The following is a 17,332-nucleotide window of genomic DNA, read 5'->3' on the forward strand; positions in this document are numbered from 1 at the left end:
GTGGTTTTGTTAAAATAGAAATTACCAAAATTTGTTTCAATTGTATGGTTTAATAAACATAAAGAAACAATACCACTATCAAGATTTTGGATCCAAATTACAATTTTTCGTTTTTTTATACAAATATAAGAGGGACATCGAACTTGAGTTCAAAGGGTTGGCTCACTGCTCTAATCTAACCCACCTCTGCCCAAATTACAAATTTAAATAACCCGAGAATGTTGTAAAGACCTGGACCCTTTTTTTATTTTTTTATTTTTTGTTATAAAAATAATTGGTGAAATTTTTTTTTTTTTTGGGGTACAAATTTTATAATATTTACCTACCAGAAAGAGAAGGAAAGTATACAATTTTAGCGAAAATCGAACGGTTAAGATCGAGCATCTTACCCATGGAAATTTCATTATAACAATTCAGGCTCACTGTCACCCATCAATTCAAGCTGTCCTATCTCGATCTCAATCAGCTTTGCTGCGTTGTGCGGCCATTAAAATGCGATTTTTCGATAAAACGACAAGCTCACACCTCTCCGCTCTTGTCTTCCTGCCCCTCCACTCTGATTGGTCTCATTCTTTCTCTCCGATCACTCCTGGTGCATCAGTCTGATTTTTACTGAAGAAATCCAATGATGTAAGTTCAATACCTCTCACTTTGTTGTGATTGAATCTTTCAGTTCGTTAGTGTTTTGTGAGTTTCTGTCTCGTTGCTTAGCTGACGATGCCATTGATATATGGGTAGATTTTGATCATTTATACTAAAATTCTGAACGGCCATCGAGATTTTCTCAAAATGGCAACTGGGTTTAACTTCTTTTCTTGATTGACGTAGTTTTTTTTATTATTGATGACCCTCTCATGGATCCTATTCTTTCTTTGGTTGGAAATGTTCATCTTTGAAAATGTTGTCATTGCAATTTTATGTTACAGCTTGAAACATTGAATTGCCAGTGATTTAAGAAGTTAATGATATCTGAGAAGATGATTTTTGGATCCAATATTAGAGATATTGGCAAATTCGTCTACATTTAATGATATTTTTTGTATACTTCTTTTGAACAGAGTACCTGTTTGCATTTGAGTAGGGAGATCTTATTGCTTGCAAGAATTTCGGTCTGCAATCTGGTTTGCAATTCTCCACCTTTGAGACTGTAGATGGCAACTCTTCCGCTTTCAATTGCAATACAGGCCTGTTGTTTGAACTGTGGAATCACTGAATCATCTAAGCTGACAGCTACCAATGGTTTTAGACACAGGGACAAAGCTATGCATGGTTTTGTAAAACTGGATGCAGAAAGAAAGCTAGTTTTCCGAGAAGTTGTGCAGAATTTCAACGAAAACCTGCCACGGGATCATAACTTGAAAGTGTATGCTAAATCCCAAGTTTCTGTTGAGCCAATGGAGCAAAGATTCTCCACTGGTACTGAAACTGAAGAAATAGACAAGGTATCAACTTATCTATTTAGGACAGAAATTGGGGACGTGGTAAATGTCTTTGTTAGAAAGAGAAATGCCAAGTACACTGTGAATATTGAAGTTCCATCTTCACACCTGTCTAGCAATGATAGAAGACTAGTACTGCGTTGGGGCATGTATAGAGCTGATTCATCCTGTTTCGTGCCATTAGACTTCAAAAGTTCAACCCCAAATGACACAACTACCACCCTCGAAACTCCACTCATTCAGACTTCTTCCGGCAGATTTACTCTCGAATTGGAGTTTGAGGCTAAACAAATCCCTTTCTATTTCTCATTTATTTTGACTTCTCCAGCAGATGCTAATGTGAGTGATATGGAGATAAGAAGCCATAGGAAGACAAATTTTTGTGTCCCAGTTGGTTTTGGTCGAGGTTATCCTGGTCCATTGGGTCTCACCTTTTCTAATGATGGACCCATGAACTTTGCCATTTTTTCAAGAAATGCAGAGAGTGTGGCTTTATGCTTGTATGATAACACCACAGCTGAAAAACCTGCTTTGGAGCTTGATCTAGATCCATATGTCAATCGATCAGGTGACATTTGGCATGTGTCATTTGGAAGTGCATGGTCTTTTGTGAGCTACGGTTATAAATTTAAGGGGAACCTTCTGCTGACAAACAAAAATAACTTTGATGAAGGGCATGTCCTGCTGGATCCATATGCTAAGGTCATTGCGAAATCTATTCCTAATAATCATGGAACAGGGTTGAAGTATCTTGGAAGACTATGCGAAGAACCTGCTTTTGACTGGGCTGGTGATGTTCGACCTGACTTAAGTATGGAAAAACTAGTGGTTTATCGGTTGAACGTGACGCGTTTTACAGAGCACAAGTCCAGTCAGCTACCAACTAATATAGGAGGCAGCTTTTCAGGTTTGACAGAGAAGTTGGAGCATTTTAAAGATCTGGGTGTGAATGCAGTTTTATTAGAGCCCATTTTCCCATTTGATGAGCAAAAGGGTCCATATTTCCCTCGCCATTTCTTCTCACCAATGGATTGTTTTGGACCTTCTAGAGGCCCTGTATCAGCTGTCAATTCCATGAAAGAGATGGTGAGGAAATTTCATGCCAATGGAATAGAGGTCCTACTGGAAGTTGTTTTCACCCATACTGCTGAGGGTGAAGCTCTGCAAGGAATCGATATTTCATCTTATTATCATGTAAATGAGGTTGAGGATTTGGAAGCCAGAAATGCTTTGAATTGTAACTACCCTATTGTGCAGCAACTGGTATTGGATAGTCTTCGGTACTGGGTGACTGAGTTTCACGTCGATGGTTTTTTTTTCATAAATGCATCATCTCTCTTGCAAGGGTTCAATGGTGAATACTTATCTCGCCCACCTTTGGTTGAAGCAATTGCTTTTGATCCACTACTTTCGAAGACCAAGATCATTGCAGATTACTGGGACCCTCATGGCATGGCACCAAAGGAAACTCGTTTTCCTCATTGGAAGAGATGGGCAGAAGTAAACACAAAATTCTGTAATGATGTAAGAAACTTTTTGAGGGGTAAGGGTCTTCTCAGTGACCTTGCTACACGGCTTTGTGGGAGCGGGGACATCTTCTCAGATGGACGAGGCCCGGCATTCGCTTTCAATTTTATTTCCAGGAATTCTGGACTTCCTCTTGTGGACCTTGTTAGTTTCAGTGGTGTTGAGTTAGCATCAGAACTGAGTTGGAACTGCGGGGAAGAAGGACCTACAAATAAAACTGCTGTACTAGAAAGACGGCTTAAACAAATTCGTAATTTTCTCTTTATCTTGTTTGTTTCACTGGGCGTTCCTGTTCTTAATATGGGAGATGAGTGTGGACAGTCCACTGGTGGTTCCCCTGCATACAGTGACAGAAAAGCTTTCGATTGGAATGCACTGGAAACAGGTTTTGCTACTCAAACCACACAATTTATCGCATTTTTAAGTTCATTTAGGAAGAGGCGTAGTGACCTTCTTCAGAAGAGGAACTTCTTGAAAGAAGAAAATATTGGCTGGTATGAGAGCGATCAAACTCCTCCAAGATGGGAAGATCCGTCCTGCAAATTCCTTGCCATGAGGTTGAAAGCAGACGAAGATGAAGTGAACCAACCAGGGGATGAATCTTCTCATTCATGGGGAGACTTATTTGTTGCCTTCAGTGCAGCTGATCATTCAGAGACCGTTGTTCTGCCTCCGCCCCTGGAAGGTATGGGATGGCGCCGTTTGGTTGACACAGCTCTTCCATTCCCAGGTTTTTTCTCTACTGATGGTGAGCCCGTCGTTGAGCAAATGGTGGGTTTATTTGCATATGATATGAAGTCTCACAGTTGTGCTCTATTTGAAGCCAGAAGCTTGTAACTTTGTTAGTTGATCCATATTCAATTACATTGTGGAATATTATTATTTCGTTGGTTAACTTTTGATAGGATACTTAGATAATAAGACCATTGAAGTGCAGTATAGTAGCACATAGGGCACTGCTGTAAATTCCATGTAAATTCAACAGCCTTTCCTGTAATTTCAATGCCTTCAATTTTTAATTAAAGCAATAAAATAATTATTCAGGAAATTCGTCTTTTCTTATAGGGTTAATTTCAGTTTGGTGCCCTGAAGTTCAAGGTACCAAACTGAAATTAACCCTTTCTTATATACCAAGTGGAATCAGCATGGGTGGTTCTGACATTGAATCTTTGATCGTTTGAAAGCCAAAAGCCAAAAACCAAAGGCAAATACACAATGTCCTTGCATATAAGAGTTTTGTACTCGAATAATTACTTATGGAATCCTGTAAGAGACTGAAGAGCTTAATGCTGCCATAACAGGGATCTAACAGCAACAGCCCCCTCTCCCCCAAGAAAAGAAAACCTTTAGCAAGAAAAAGAAAAGGCTACAAAAACTAAAACAAAAATAAAAACGCAATATTGCTACCACTTCAAATTAATGGCCAGGTCTAGTATAGCTTCTACCAAGCGTATTGCCCGCTGCTTCTCCTGCTGCTTCAACCTACTTGCAATGGACTCAGCATCAAGCCCTTGTGCATTTTGTACTTCATTTTGCTCGGCCCTAACCTCTTGTAGCAATGCATCAACTTCTCTGACAAAGTCTACCCTCAATAGAACATCATCAGCTTCAAGTGGTAGCCGGAGTGGTCCCTGATGCTGATGGAGGATAGCCGAATAAAAAAAGTCAGAAATGACGAAATTAAATTAACAATTACATAACCTTGTGGACAACATCATCTATTAAAGAGTTGAATCAAAATCATCTGTGAATAGTTAAATTTATTTTGGGACAGAAAAGTTGTGTCCAACAATGTTCATTTGCATGCTGAAGTGTAATAACAATCTATACTAACTCCAATATTATCTCATTATGGTATTCCCTGGAAAGAATGATAGGGTGGGTCGGAGTAAATGGGACTTCAATCGTCTAATTCCTTTTGAACTTGCTTAAATAGCCAACAGTACAACCCCCACCCTTTTTTTAAAAAGCTTAACAAAAAATTCCCATGAAAGAAACCTTCACAAGATAGAATAATGCAACACTAACAAAGACTGAACCTAAAAGCCAGACATTCAAAACCTGTGGAAAAGAGGAAATCTGAAAACAACTCAATCATAAACCTGCAATATGCATATTTGCAGCATACCTTATCAATATCAAATCCTTCTGGAACGAGAATGCTAAATGGATCCTCTCGTGGAAAAGTATCAACCATGCGCTTTTTGCATTCCTTCAGCCATCCTTCACCATCATACCCATCATGCATATTCAAAAGATCATTGAGCAGTCTCATGGCAGGAGTAGCCTCCCTTTTCAAAATCTCAGCCTAAAATGTCGAGTAAAACTTAGATTTTGTGATTTTCTTTCCAAGAATGGAAAAAAGAAGCAAATAAGATTATGCATAAAGAGCTTAGGGGGTATAAAGGCTAGTTTAAACTAATTCTGCAAGATATTCTAGGCTGAAACCATTCAGTAATCACAACAGCTCAAAATTATCCCACTAGTAACGAAACCAAAAGTATAACAAGTTAAAAGCTGGTTCCAAAATGCTAAAATCAACAATTTCACAGCTAGAACTTAGAATAGGAAGAGAGCAACTCATACCTCAACCCTTCTGTATAACAAATCAAGACTTCTAATAACATCCTTTTCTTCCTGTAAAAAGGTCATAAATACCTAAAATCAATAAGCTGGAAAGAGGAAAGAGAACAATGAGGAAATGTGAGAGGGTAACGAGGAAAATGTTATTATAGGTTATCTATAACATTAGACTAATCCGAAACTACTCGTTAGTTTGAGTTTGCTGATCTCAAGCTATCAGCAAGGCTGGCCAGTTTATTGAAGCCAGCTACTAACTTATTGGATATGAAAATAGCATCTTCATTTCTAGCACTAAATCAGTCTTTTAATAACTATCCTAAACCAATCTTGTGAAAATAAATATATTACATTTTCTTGACCAGAATTTTGATATTATTAAGGCATTAGACTGATTAACGAGGAAAATGTTAAAGACATTCCACGATCAACTTACATCACGTCGAGCGAGGTCAAGACGATTCCATATGACCATCAAAACAAGTTCAGTCAATTCTCCTTTCTCAGCAGCTTCCTCAATTTTCTGCATATATTACATAATGAACATCAAATAAGCCCCAGTCTGAGCTGAAGTAGGAAATTTCAATAAAGCACACATAAGGAATTGAAAGTGTTCACGGTTACTGATATTACCTCTTCCACTTCTTCGGCTGCTCTGATAAAGCTGGAAATCAATTTCCGAGCTTTCCGAACATCTTCTTCCGGATAACCCTTCAATCTCATGCCAATTTCGCGATACTCTTCAACCTTTCTTTCCTCCTCTTCGTCTTCCTCTTGACGTCTTTGATGCAACTCCTTTGTTTTCTCCCTTTGCCGAGCTTGCCATTCCTAATTTAGAAAAGCTTACTTCCAGTTCCAGCTTCCAAAACTATAAATATGCTAACAAATAATATTGAATTTGGCATAACAGAACACACCTTCATACAAAAATTCATGTTATCTGATTCTAAACGAGAAAAATATGAAATTTGGATACCCATTTGGCCAATTAAGGATAAAGGGCACTTACATCGTCGTAATACTCTTTGGGAAGACCTTCTAACAGTGGCTCTTCCTTGTTCATGCTCTTCCTCAAAACTGAAATAAAAAAACCCGGAAAACACACAACTTTAGGAAGAAAAAATTGAAAACCAAGTGATGTGAGAGCACTGAAAGGTTATCAAATTAATAGTACGTGCCTGTTTTAGGTGCATGTTTGGGCTTGAAAGGAGAGGGCCAGAGCCTTCCATGAGATGAAGATGATGACGCAGGTGAGAGTGGAAGCGCTGTGCACGTTAGCGGGAACACCCTTGCTTCCATTTCTCTTTGTTTTCACTCACCGACTCTTTATTGAGCCAGACTCTGAGCGTTCGCCAACTTTATGTTCGGAAACATTTGGTAACTCTAAAAATAGAAGCGATATTCTACTTTAAAATACAAGCTATAAATTAAAAACACAATACTGATGTATTTTTTTATTGACCAAAAAAAAAAAAAATACTGAATTTTTTTTAAAACCGCATATTTCTATAGAGTACTATAAACTAGAGTACAAAATTGGGTTAAATATTTTTTTTTTATAAATCATTTTCTTACAATCTTACTGTCGATCCTCTTCTTTTTTGTTTCAATATTCAATTTATGCCACTTTTTAACCTTTTTTTTTTTGTGGCAATAAATGATCCTTTAAATAGAAATTTCATTTAAAAAAATAAAAAAATTAGTGGTGTTGTTTGAAAATTTTAATTTTAATTTTAAATCTAGTCAAGTTTACAATTATTAAATATTAATTATTATGTATATATAATGAGACCTAAGTTCCACTCCACTAGGCCCATCTTCTATATAGTACATGTGTGAAGACTCACACACACTTCTAAAGAGTAGAGACTTTCTCTCATTTTTATGGGACTCAAGTTCATATATTTCATTCAAACTCCAATATGTAGTTGATATCATCGGATCATGTTGTGATTTGGATTTAAGGTTTGGAGTACCCAATTTTCTAGGATTTTTAAATAATCAAAATTATTTTTCAAATAATTTTAGAAATTAAAACTAATTTTTTAATGCACAAAATAATTCAAAATAATTAATTACTATTTATTAAGTAATTTATAAAACTAATTAAAATATTTAAATACTAAATATTCAATAAAAAAACTAAAAGCTAATTATTAATTAAATAAAACTAAGATATTACTCAATTAAAAATATTAAGTAATTAGCTATTCTGAAGAAAATTTTGTCCAGATGAATATTAAAGTGAAAAAATAAGTTAATTACTATTTTCTTTAAAAAGACTATGATATACTTTTGAATTTTTAAATAGTGTGGCCGCGCGGCTATACTATTAAAAGCAATATTTTAAGAGTATAGTCATGCTGCGATACGTTTTAAGTAAATTCGAATATTTAAAGAGTATAGCCGGACGGCTATAGTTTTAAAATAATCGAATACCTCTTAAAATATTCGAATACCTCTTTAAGAATATTTTAAAGAGTATAGCCGCCCGGCCATACTCGTTAAATATATTCGAATATTTTAAAATTCAAAAGTATATCCTTTTCTTTATCTTTAGGTCAATAAATAGTTGGTTTTTTTTTTTTGGTAATTAAATAATATCTTACCCTTATTTAACTACTTTCATTAGTAATTATGTTTTAATTATTATTTATTTAGTGAATAATTTATTGTAATTAACTTCATAAATTATATTACTTAATAAATAGTAATTAACTTATTTCTTTGAAGTCTTGCATATTGACCTTGTGTTCAAATTGATTATAAAAATAAAAAAAAGTAGTGCCGTCAAAATTCAGTGAAGAAAAATACATCATTTAGGATGCCCGTCGAGTTAAAAGCTCATTAAGCCAACACCCTAAACATTCTTTGTGATTTGCTTGAAAACATCTTTCTTTGATCACATCATTTTGTACTATTTCAAGATATATATAGAAGCATCAAAACAATTTTATTTTTATTTTTTTTTCCAAAAGAAAAATCCTGCTTGAAATTTACATGAATAAGCTACATTTTCTCCCAAAAAATAATCTTATATATAGTTATATAATCCCAATCTCTACATCTCAAGAAGGATATCATACGAGACGACATACACAAGCCAGCCAGTCAGTCGTCTTCCTAAACCTCGCATTCAATGGCTAGCTCAGCTGCTGCGCCCATGGCCCCTACCCCGCCAAGCCCTAGCAGGGCCAGAGCCAATTCCTCCTCATTCAACCGCCTAAGCTCCTTGCTCAGCCTCTTCAACACTTCCACGTCAACTTCCAGCACCCACTTCTGCGTGCAAGCCACCATCAAGCTCACAAACCCGGATACATATGCCCGCCACATGGCCCAATCACAACCCAATGATATTTTCCCATCCAGTGCGCTAGCCAGAAATTCTAAATGCGCCCCAAGAACTTTTGGCCGCCGCTTTGATGCCGGCGTCACCGAGTCCACACCCCAAGCGAATGTCCCGCACAGCACTGCGAAATATGCAAGGGCATAGCCACCCAGCATGGCAACCATGCCTCCAGATTCTCTGCCTTCCTGATCCAAACCATGCGTGGAGATGAACCAAGAAGGTAGAGTTTCTTTGATCAAGGACTGAACTAAATTAGACCCACCAGATATCCAAACTAAAGTGGCTCCAAGTGTAGCTGCGATCCTGACTCGTGCCATTGCCGCGGCAAGAGAAACCTGGCCATATCTCATCCCATGCTTGGTCTTCTTCAATCTGTCCACTCTATCTCTGGGCAACCCACAACTTGCAATGTCTCGAACGGAGAACATTAAAAGAGAGAGCACCTCTTCTGTCATGAACATTACATCCCTGACAGACCGATGCACACGTAGGTAAAGAATTCCGGGGGCAACAGGAGAGATCCCACCAGAGAAATGGGAACCAAAGCCATGGCCAAGGAGGGCACCCACGCTGCCATTACTGTAAGCGCGAGATGAACTTAGCCCGAGAGTGGATGTAAAGCAGCTCTTGAGAAGCTGGACCACTGCATCACCATTGTGGTGGAACACAGTTTGAGACGCAGTAAACACAAGGTAGTCACTCCAGCGCTTTACCTTCTGGGCCCACAATGAGGCTAGGATGGGCATGCATGGCCAAGGGCAACCAGCAGCCAGGGAATTCAGTGCTGGCCCAATCAGGGTTAGGGCACGCTCAGAGGCTCTATCAAGTTTATAAGTTATCGTGAGACTAACAAGGGCAGCAAATGGTAAGGGAAGCATAGCTGGAGCGCTCCCACCTGCAAGCAATAAAGTAAAGGCATAACAGTGTTAACAGGATAACTATCAGAAGTTAACAACTTAAATCTCAACCAAACATATTCTCATTTTTCATCACGAGAGTACAACTGACATAATTTTTCTCAACAAGTTGGATCAGAGTTTAGAGGGGATACATGGAGATCTTTCATTTTTCAACATAACAGGCATCTGGAAAAACAAAAAAGTTCTTTCAAAAAGATCTTTCATTTTTCAATCATAACATACCTACTGCAAGGCTAGGAACATCAACACCAGTGGCAGCCAGGATTTTTTTTATCTGCTGCTCAACAATTGATAAATTTGCAGCAGGGCTTGGCCAATCAGTTCCATTCATACAAGCTGGCTTCCATATTCCCCTTGTTACTTCAGCTGAAAAATAGCTTACCATGGTTGCCAAAGTTGCTGGAAGATAATCAGCAAGCTCCTTCAGTCCTGAGATAAAGCATGTAACAAAGTTAACAAACCTTAACCAACTTTACAACTTTGTCACAGGAATCTCACAGTCCTGCTTTTCTATTAATCCATAAAGAGAGTTCAACAAACCTGTAGCCAGTTCACGGGGAGAAAGTCTTCCATGGGCACAAGCAGTAAGAGCAGCATCAAGCACAAATGGAGTTGCTTCGAGGATATCCCACGCTGGCACCTTGAGTCTAATAGAGGACTCATCCGTCCCCGACGCAGATGAATTACTACTACCTGAAGTCGCAGGAGTCAAAGGCTGACTGCTTCTATTTATTTTTCTAAACATCATGGTTAGGAGTGCATCAACAATCTGATGAACAGGAGTCCCAGGTACAAGCCCAGAGAGGGTGGAACAAATACATTTTTGATGCTGCTGGTACCAGAGTTTCAATTTTGGAAAGCGATCCATGGTAATGGTTTCTGAAGGGAAGGTTATAAATTTTGAAACTCTTCTGCTTTTGATTCGATCCATGGGAGAATTACCTAAGGATGCTAATCGAGAGTTTCGAAGCACCAATAGGTATTCTGGACCAACTTGGTTTCCCACAGTTGGCAAGTCCCCCATCACGTGTTCAAGAGGTGGATGATCAAATCTCCATAACCTCAATAGAAGTGTAAAAGCATTTGAGAACACTGCATGGCATGAGAGTTCTTCCCCTGTTGTAGGGGTCCATGAGATATTGGGAATGCTTGACCCAAAAACTTCGCAAATGGGCATCAAAGCAGCTGCAAGTAGTGGAACCTAGATTTGAATGGCAAATAACATTAGTTGTAGTAAAAAATGACGGCTTTGAAAAAAATTTCATTCCGTTACACAGAAGACCATTTGCTATCTTAACTATATCAATAAGGGCTCTGCACTGTTCTTTTCTTTAAATTCCATAATTCATTGATGGAATGGACCCCTTTAAGCATATCACCTGTTCCTTTTCATTCCAAATTATTAGGAAATTACTAACTCTATCAGCACTAGGCCATATTCAAACTAAGGCCCGCCCAACACCCACCTGCCCCTTGAATTCTGCAGGCAAGATCCAGAATAATATCTTGTGAGTTGATTGTCAGTTTTGAAAGTTTAAAGAGTCTTGAATCTAGCTTCAGGTGCTACAAATTCTAGCCACATTATGAAATTAATATTATAACGTATTATAAATGCCTTTCTACAACCTACTTTCTATAGATTTGGAAATATAATAATTCAAAAGGTTCTTTGGCCCTTTTCTTGTCCACAATATATGGATGATAATTCAGTGTATATGAGGACTAGTATTATGTGAGGATAATGTCTTCTTAAATTTAGCACCGGAAAATATTTGATCTTAACGCCACAATAACATACAGATATCAGGCAAGGAAATGTTTTTGAAAATTTAACATACCAATCCAAGTAAGGAGAAAATCTGTACAGTATCTATAGATGATACCCCAACCAGAAGAACATTAAAGAATGAAGCATAGCTGATCAAATGGCTATCGCTCCCTGAGTAATCTGCAGGCACTGGAGGCGACAGCAAATTTATAATGAAAAGACAGATGTGCTCCTGCAAACAACAAATAACTATATAAGACCAACATTCAGGGAGAGTAGAGGCAATCAGAGGGAGGGAGGGAGGGAAAGACCCTACCTGTATATTCCATCCACGAATAAGAGAAGCCCCACAAAGGATGGTAACAGCAGATATCTTCTCCTCATCTGAACCATTGACTGCAATCTCATATATTTTCTCGATCTCTGCTAAGCTTCCATCAAATCCATAGCTTAAATTCAGTTGCCATACCACTGGGTAAATTTACAAAAAAGAGCATCTGATATACCTGGCTTCAGGAAAAAGAAGGGTGTAACTGAAGACCAGGTCATTACGTCAAGAAAAATTAGGATACTTTAGTTATTATTTGGTACGTACAGTTATGAGCTAAACAGTGATACAAACTCAAAATCATTGACCCCTAATAAATGAATCCGGCATAGGACTCATGTTTATACAGTGTTACATGCTTTCCCTCAGAACCGGGACTGTTTAACATCCATCTAGGTCAACTAATGTACCATAGCATTATCAGGCAAATGCTTATGGAATAAAAGGTTTCTGGAATTTCTAGTACGGGTTGTACTCTTCTATATCTTTCAATAGAAATTTCTAACTACTAGTAGAGCCGGACCATTTACTGAAATTTCAAGATTGAGTCAACCAATGTTCAGTATATCTCATTTTAGCTTGTTGCAAACATGCACGCACGCACGCCTGGTCATCATCACCCCCTTCCCTTTGGAGTTGAGAAAAAAAAAATATATGCACAAGCACACACACGTTGAAGTAATACAATTAGCAGCATACCTAGAAGCAGGAGTGGCAACCAAAGCATTAACCAATGATGGAGTTAGAGGTGACCCCTTCATTATCGAAGACCAACCAGGCACTTGGCCAGGCACTTGGCCAGGCACATTACGTAGTACTTGGCTGCTACGTGCACTCACATAGCCTGGCCAGAAATATGCTGATGTGTCGAGGAGATTCCGAGCAATACAAGCCTCAACAATCAGATGCCGTAAGTTTCCCACTGTAAGTGCAAAAGGAAAAATCAATTGATCTGTAAAAAACAATTAAAGAAACATCAACAAATGAAAGGTCTTAACACATGAAGACTCAAATCCGAAGCTATGTTATACCCTCCCAATCTAAAAATCCATCATAAATCAAATTGCAAATCTGAAGGGAAAATTAATTGCTTACTACAATTTATTGGCACGTCATTCACACTAACAGATTCATAGTATCCATTACTGACTGTAAGGCCTGATCTGTACATTATAGCCTTGGCTGCAGCTTGATTGACTACCGAACAAACAGACTGAGGTGGAGTCAATAAGGTCTCATAATCACCCAACCGCTGTAAGCACATAATTAAACCCTCGCGACGCTTTCCTGGAGCTTGTTCCTTTCTTTGGTTAGTACGATCCCCTTCGATTTCCTCCATCAGCTGAGCTTCCTCTTCTTCAATAATATTAGTCACTGCAAGTGTCGTAATAGACAACAACATGCATAAGCAGGTATCAAGACGAGGGACAGGTCCTTCTCTGGGATCCCTTTCCTATAAAACAAGGGAAAAGGTCATAATAGGTCAATCTGGTTAACAACTGAAACAGAGTATATAAAGCTTAAGAATAAAGCTTGCTAAGATCTAATCACAAGCTACTCCTTCATTCAATTAAGCTGGTTATTTAGAGACACCCATATATTATATACAGGACGTATCTGAACATACATCAATTGAGCCTTTCATGTTTCGACATTTTACTTCTGATTGACACATAGCAGCTACTTCAACTCCATCCCATATTCCAAATTTCTAGTATCTCCATGAAACAAGTAGATGATTTGGATTATGATCAATATTTTCAAATCCCCACCCCCAAAAACAAAACAAAAGGGGCTTATCTAGTGTTTTTAAATAGCTCAAAGCAGAGCCAAAATAACAACCATTTTTTTAATTCCAAGCTACAGAATTGCAAACCACATGGGTTAGACTCCAGATGAGCCAAGCCCTTGGATGCCCTAACATGTTTACGTAAATAAGGGTTTGATGTCAGCTTGAGGTAACCTGATGAGCCTGCTCAAAACTTGAAATCAAACTTTTTTGATGCATCAAATCAGTTCGTACACATATATCACAAATGCATAAATATTGTGGTGGGTGTTTAGGGAGTGATCCAGGCAAACATTGGCATTTGAAAACCTTATCCAGTAAAAACTTATATCTCTAGATATGCCTCTTCTATTTGCAAAACTGAAGTGTGTGTGTGTGTGTGTGCGTACAAGCTTTAGGTATAAACATGAATTAGTCTGAAAAGCATTGTGTATCATCCTTTCCAGCACACAACAAGACATCAATCGATCTTTAAAGATATATATTTCTAAACTAGTCGGCACCAATTCTTACTCTCTGAACAAGTCGAAGGGCTGCAATCCATAAACCTAAAAATGCATTGTGCCATGTGGTGCTATTAACTGCCTGCAGAGCCTTTACTAAACCTGCACCATTAACTCAGATCAACATCGCTGACTAAAAGAACTAGAGTCTTATCAGCTTGCAAGACAGAAAGATTACTGTAAAAGAATTGGCCGCACCAGTAAGGGTTTCAACAGCACTAATTATTGCTACTTCTGATCCATCCATAGCATCTTCCAGAAACAGATCAATGGGAAGCCAAAAAGCAGATGAACTCACTCCATGAGATTGACTAGCAGAAGACCTCAGTGACCCAGAAGACAATACTGCATGAAAACCTTGCCGTGAAATGATTTTGCATGCCCGAGTCAGAAGTCGACGTGTATCAGATGTCAACTGCAGAAGGGACTCTGGAGTTATATGTTTCAAAGTCCTCAAAACTGATGAGTTTGCTGCAAGCACTTGCATTTTCTGAATGAAACCTCCCCAATGTGACGGCCTAAAAAGAAGAAGGATGACATATTTGGCATCTTCATTCAATAATACTTTTCAAAACTCTAACATGAGATTTTAAACTACTCAAACTACAATACACCCATGCTTACTAAAACTGCTGTTTTCCCACTTCTCCCTCACAAACACGACATGATTAACATTAAGATGCACACAATGAAAAAAAAGAAAAAGTAAATGAATATAAAAAAAATTAGGTCCTTACAAATTTCGGCGTGTCAGGCACAAAATCCTTGAAGTTACTTTGTTTTGCAGAAACTCTACAATTATCTCAATAGCCATTGCAGTATTTGCTTTCTGCAAGCCTTCATTTTGCTCACTTCTCTTCTCATTAAAGCAATCATGACCATCTATTTCCATATCTTCTGGCCTGGTAGACCATCTAGACTTCTTATCTGGGGTAAGTTCCAGCAAACCTTCATCATCTAATGATGCATCAAGTAACTGCCATATGATCGAAAAGACAAACTCAACAATAACAACTCCAGGTTCACACACTTGAAGGCCATACAGCTGGGAAAGATGCAGAACATCATCAATGGATTTTATGATCCTGTAATTGCATCAAAAAATAAGTTAAAAATTATTGTGTGAGCATAAAACAGCAAATTATCTACTGACAGAAAAAACAAAAAAACAAAAAAACAAAAAAAACAAAAAAAAGGAGAGAAATTACTATATATGCATTATTGTACGACAAAAAAGAGAAAAACTGAACCTTACTTTTGACAATTTGGTCCATTCAATTGTGAAGCAAATAAAAATGTATGTCTCTTAAGAAGTTCCATGTAAAGTCTATATGCTGCAGGGTGAAGTTGCCGATTTGGAACAACCCTGTATTAAACAACAATAGCATTAAATGCAAATTTTAACCAATAAAAATAAGCATATGTATTACAATAGTTGATAATGGAACATCAAAAAGTGTAGAGAACATGGAAAAAACAAAAACAAAAAGAGGACCCAATCTATAGTGTAAGACAGAATAAAGTAAGTACAAATGTTGAAGACGATATATGTAAGGTATAAGATCCATCACACTAGATAGCACATACTTGAATTACAATATCTTTTCAAACCACCATCCGAGATATAATGAAGCATATTCAATGGGAAATTACCGACTATTACAAGTAACTCAGGCATTTCACGCGAAGCCATCCCTAAATATTACCATATAGTTAAGTTGGATTAAATAATTTGCCTAATTTATGTATGTAATGTACCTAACCACAGTACGACAAATATTAGAACCATTCAAAGAGAAGAACCACACTGTAGGATTTCGGTGACTAATCAGATATTTCATCTACTATAAAACCTTTGAACCCCATAAACAATCAACTTCAGTACACTATCAAAATCACTAAACAATATAAATAGTTACTTTAACATAATAATGATGACTAGAAATAAGAAAATGACAGTAAAAGCACGATTTGTGAGGGAGTGAGGGGTGAGTACTTGGTAGAGAGCAGAGCAAGAACAAGCATGGGAGGGACGATCTTGACGGTCAAGGCCTTCTCGAGGAACTTCCACGTGATGGGCACGTGATTGGCCCAGCAGATGTGGGAGACGAGGAGGTGCGCGAGCTCGACGGAGGGCAAGGCCACGCCGGCCGAGTTGAGGCTGTTGCTGAGCTGAACCGCCCAGAGGAGCGGGTCGCTGTTCTTGTCCTGAGCGGACTTGGTGAGCTGGAGCACCGTGTCCCATAGATGGCTCAGCGGTTGCTGTACGGACACCGCCATCATCGTCTTCTAGATTTCGACTGGGGAGGAATTAGGGTTCATTACAGGGAGAGAATCTGAGCCTTTTTCTTTTGTTCTCCTTTGCTCCCTTGGATTCTGAATTGTGTAATAGTGTTTGGAGACTCAACTGAGAGGAAAAGCTTAAAAGTCAGTTCAGGAGGCGGGTATATGTTCACCGTTGACTTGACTGGCAAAAGATATCAAATACGTGTCTTTCTGAAACATGAAAAGGCAGGATTTATGTTGTTTCTCATATATCTATTTTTTTGATTGAATTTGGATGGGAAACGCTAGCTAACTAACTACCCTTCTGTTGTAGGTTTCCTTTCTATTTTCTCTCACTTATTCTCGTCCTGCAATGTGGTTTGATCATCGTAGCTGTCTTATTTTTCCTTTTAGATCAACATTTAATGATTATTTTTGACAAAATGAACTAAATAAATAGAATGTTGATTAAACACTAAATTAGCACACTATTGACCGAATGGTTAAATAATTTCCGATTTGAGTGATTTTTGTGGTTTAAATGACCTCGAAAATGATAGGTCTGGAGCACCAACAACATGGAAAATATGAAGGGAAAAAGGAAACATACAAATGGAATGGATCTAGCAATTCCCAATTTGGATTTGATTTTGCATACAAGGGAAAATTGAAAACGGAGATCATCGCATATTGAATCTTAATTCATTGCTGCCCAAAAAACATTATGATTGGTTGAACAGTAGTCCTCTGATTTTTTTTCTTTTTGGGTTAAGTTTTTTCGGAATAGAATTTACATTTGCTTTGGTATTACTATTACCTTAGGATGCTACAAGCCCACAAGTCGTTGCTAATCTGACAGCTGAA

The 17,332-nt window shown here is 37.9% G+C and overlaps 3 protein-coding genes across 5 annotated transcripts; 1 reads left to right on the forward strand and 2 right to left on the reverse strand.

Moving 5' to 3' along the window:
* The first annotated feature begins 358 nt into the window (after positions 1 to 358).
* Positions 359 to 4,014, forward strand: LOC117636981 (isoamylase 2, chloroplastic). 2 transcript variants are annotated; one of them, XM_034371705.1, is made up of 2 exons: positions 359 to 630; positions 1,059 to 4,014. In XM_034371705.1, the coding sequence occupies exon 2, from the start codon at positions 1,152 to 1,154 to the stop codon at positions 3,801 to 3,803; it is 2,652 nt and encodes an 883-aa protein (XP_034227596.1). In that variant the 5' UTR covers positions 359 to 630; positions 1,059 to 1,151; the 3' UTR covers positions 3,804 to 4,014. The 2 variants fall into 2 exon arrangements, with proteins under 2 accessions (XP_034227596.1, XP_034227597.1); XM_034371706.1 differs by having other exon boundaries at positions 417 to 630; positions 1,082 to 4,014.
* An 87-nt stretch (positions 4,015 to 4,101) lies between these two features.
* LOC117636982 (protein PALE CRESS, chloroplastic) lies at positions 4,102 to 6,914 on the reverse strand. Of its 2 annotated transcripts, XM_034371707.1 has the most exons (7): positions 6,725 to 6,914; positions 6,556 to 6,623; positions 6,180 to 6,374; positions 5,983 to 6,069; positions 5,553 to 5,603; positions 5,095 to 5,274; positions 4,102 to 4,603 (listed from the first exon to the last, which is right to left on the reverse strand). In XM_034371707.1, exons 1-7 carry the CDS (start codon positions 6,843 to 6,845, stop codon positions 4,370 to 4,372), a joined length of 936 nt encoding a protein of 311 aa, XP_034227598.1. In that variant the 5' UTR covers positions 6,846 to 6,914; the 3' UTR covers positions 4,102 to 4,369. The 2 variants fall into 2 exon arrangements, with proteins under 2 accessions (XP_034227598.1, XP_034227600.1); XM_034371709.1 differs by lacking the exon at positions 5,553 to 5,603.
* A 1,566-nt stretch (positions 6,915 to 8,480) lies between these two features.
* On the reverse strand, positions 8,481 to 16,832 carry LOC117636515 (mediator of RNA polymerase II transcription subunit 33B). Its single transcript, XM_034371053.1, has 12 exons — positions 16,200 to 16,832; positions 15,459 to 15,569; positions 14,941 to 15,288; positions 14,402 to 14,721; positions 14,214 to 14,305; positions 13,007 to 13,364; positions 12,611 to 12,833; positions 11,900 to 12,014; positions 11,654 to 11,815; positions 10,356 to 11,016; positions 10,038 to 10,244; positions 8,481 to 9,790 (listed from the first exon to the last, which is right to left on the reverse strand). Exons 1-12 carry the CDS (start codon positions 16,484 to 16,486, stop codon positions 8,670 to 8,672), a joined length of 4,005 nt encoding a protein of 1,334 aa, XP_034226944.1. The 5' UTR covers positions 16,487 to 16,832; the 3' UTR covers positions 8,481 to 8,669.
* Between the last annotated feature and the right edge of the window lie 500 nt (positions 16,833 to 17,332).

The sequence above is a fragment of the Prunus dulcis genome, chromosome 8, assembly GCF_902201215.1.
Source record: "Prunus dulcis chromosome 8, ALMONDv2, whole genome shotgun sequence".
NCBI classification, from domain to species: domain Eukaryota; kingdom Viridiplantae; phylum Streptophyta; class Magnoliopsida; order Rosales; family Rosaceae; genus Prunus; species Prunus dulcis.

Excerpts from the sequence above, each read along its gene's own strand:
- LOC117636981 (XM_034371705.1), top strand. The coding sequence starts at position 1,152 with ATGGCAACTCTTCCGCTTTCAATTGCAATACAGGCCTGTTGTTTGAAC.
- LOC117636982 (XM_034371707.1), bottom strand. The coding sequence starts at position 6,845 with ATGGAAGCAAGGGTGTTCCCGCTAACGTGCACAGCGCTTCCACTCTCA. Across the intron at positions 5,604-5,982 it reads TTGACCTCGCTCGACGTGAT|GAAGAAAAGGATGTTATTAG; the intron begins GTAAGTTGATCG and ends ACCTTTTTACAG. Across the intron at positions 4,604-5,094 it reads AAGGATTTGATATTGATAAG|CATCAGGGACCACTCCGGCT; the intron begins GTATGCTGCAAA and ends ATCCTCCATCAG.
- LOC117636515 (XM_034371053.1), bottom strand. The coding sequence starts at position 16,486 with ATGATGGCGGTGTCCGTACAGCAACCGCTGAGCCATCTATGGGACACG. Across the intron at positions 12,834-13,006 it reads TGACGTGCCAATAAATTGTA|TGGGAAACTTACGGCATCTG; the intron begins GTAAGCAATTAA and ends TTGCACTTACAG. Across the intron at positions 11,017-11,653 it reads TTTTCTCCTTACTTGGATTG|GTTCCACTACTTGCAGCTGC; the intron begins GTATGTTAAATT and ends ATTCAAATCTAG.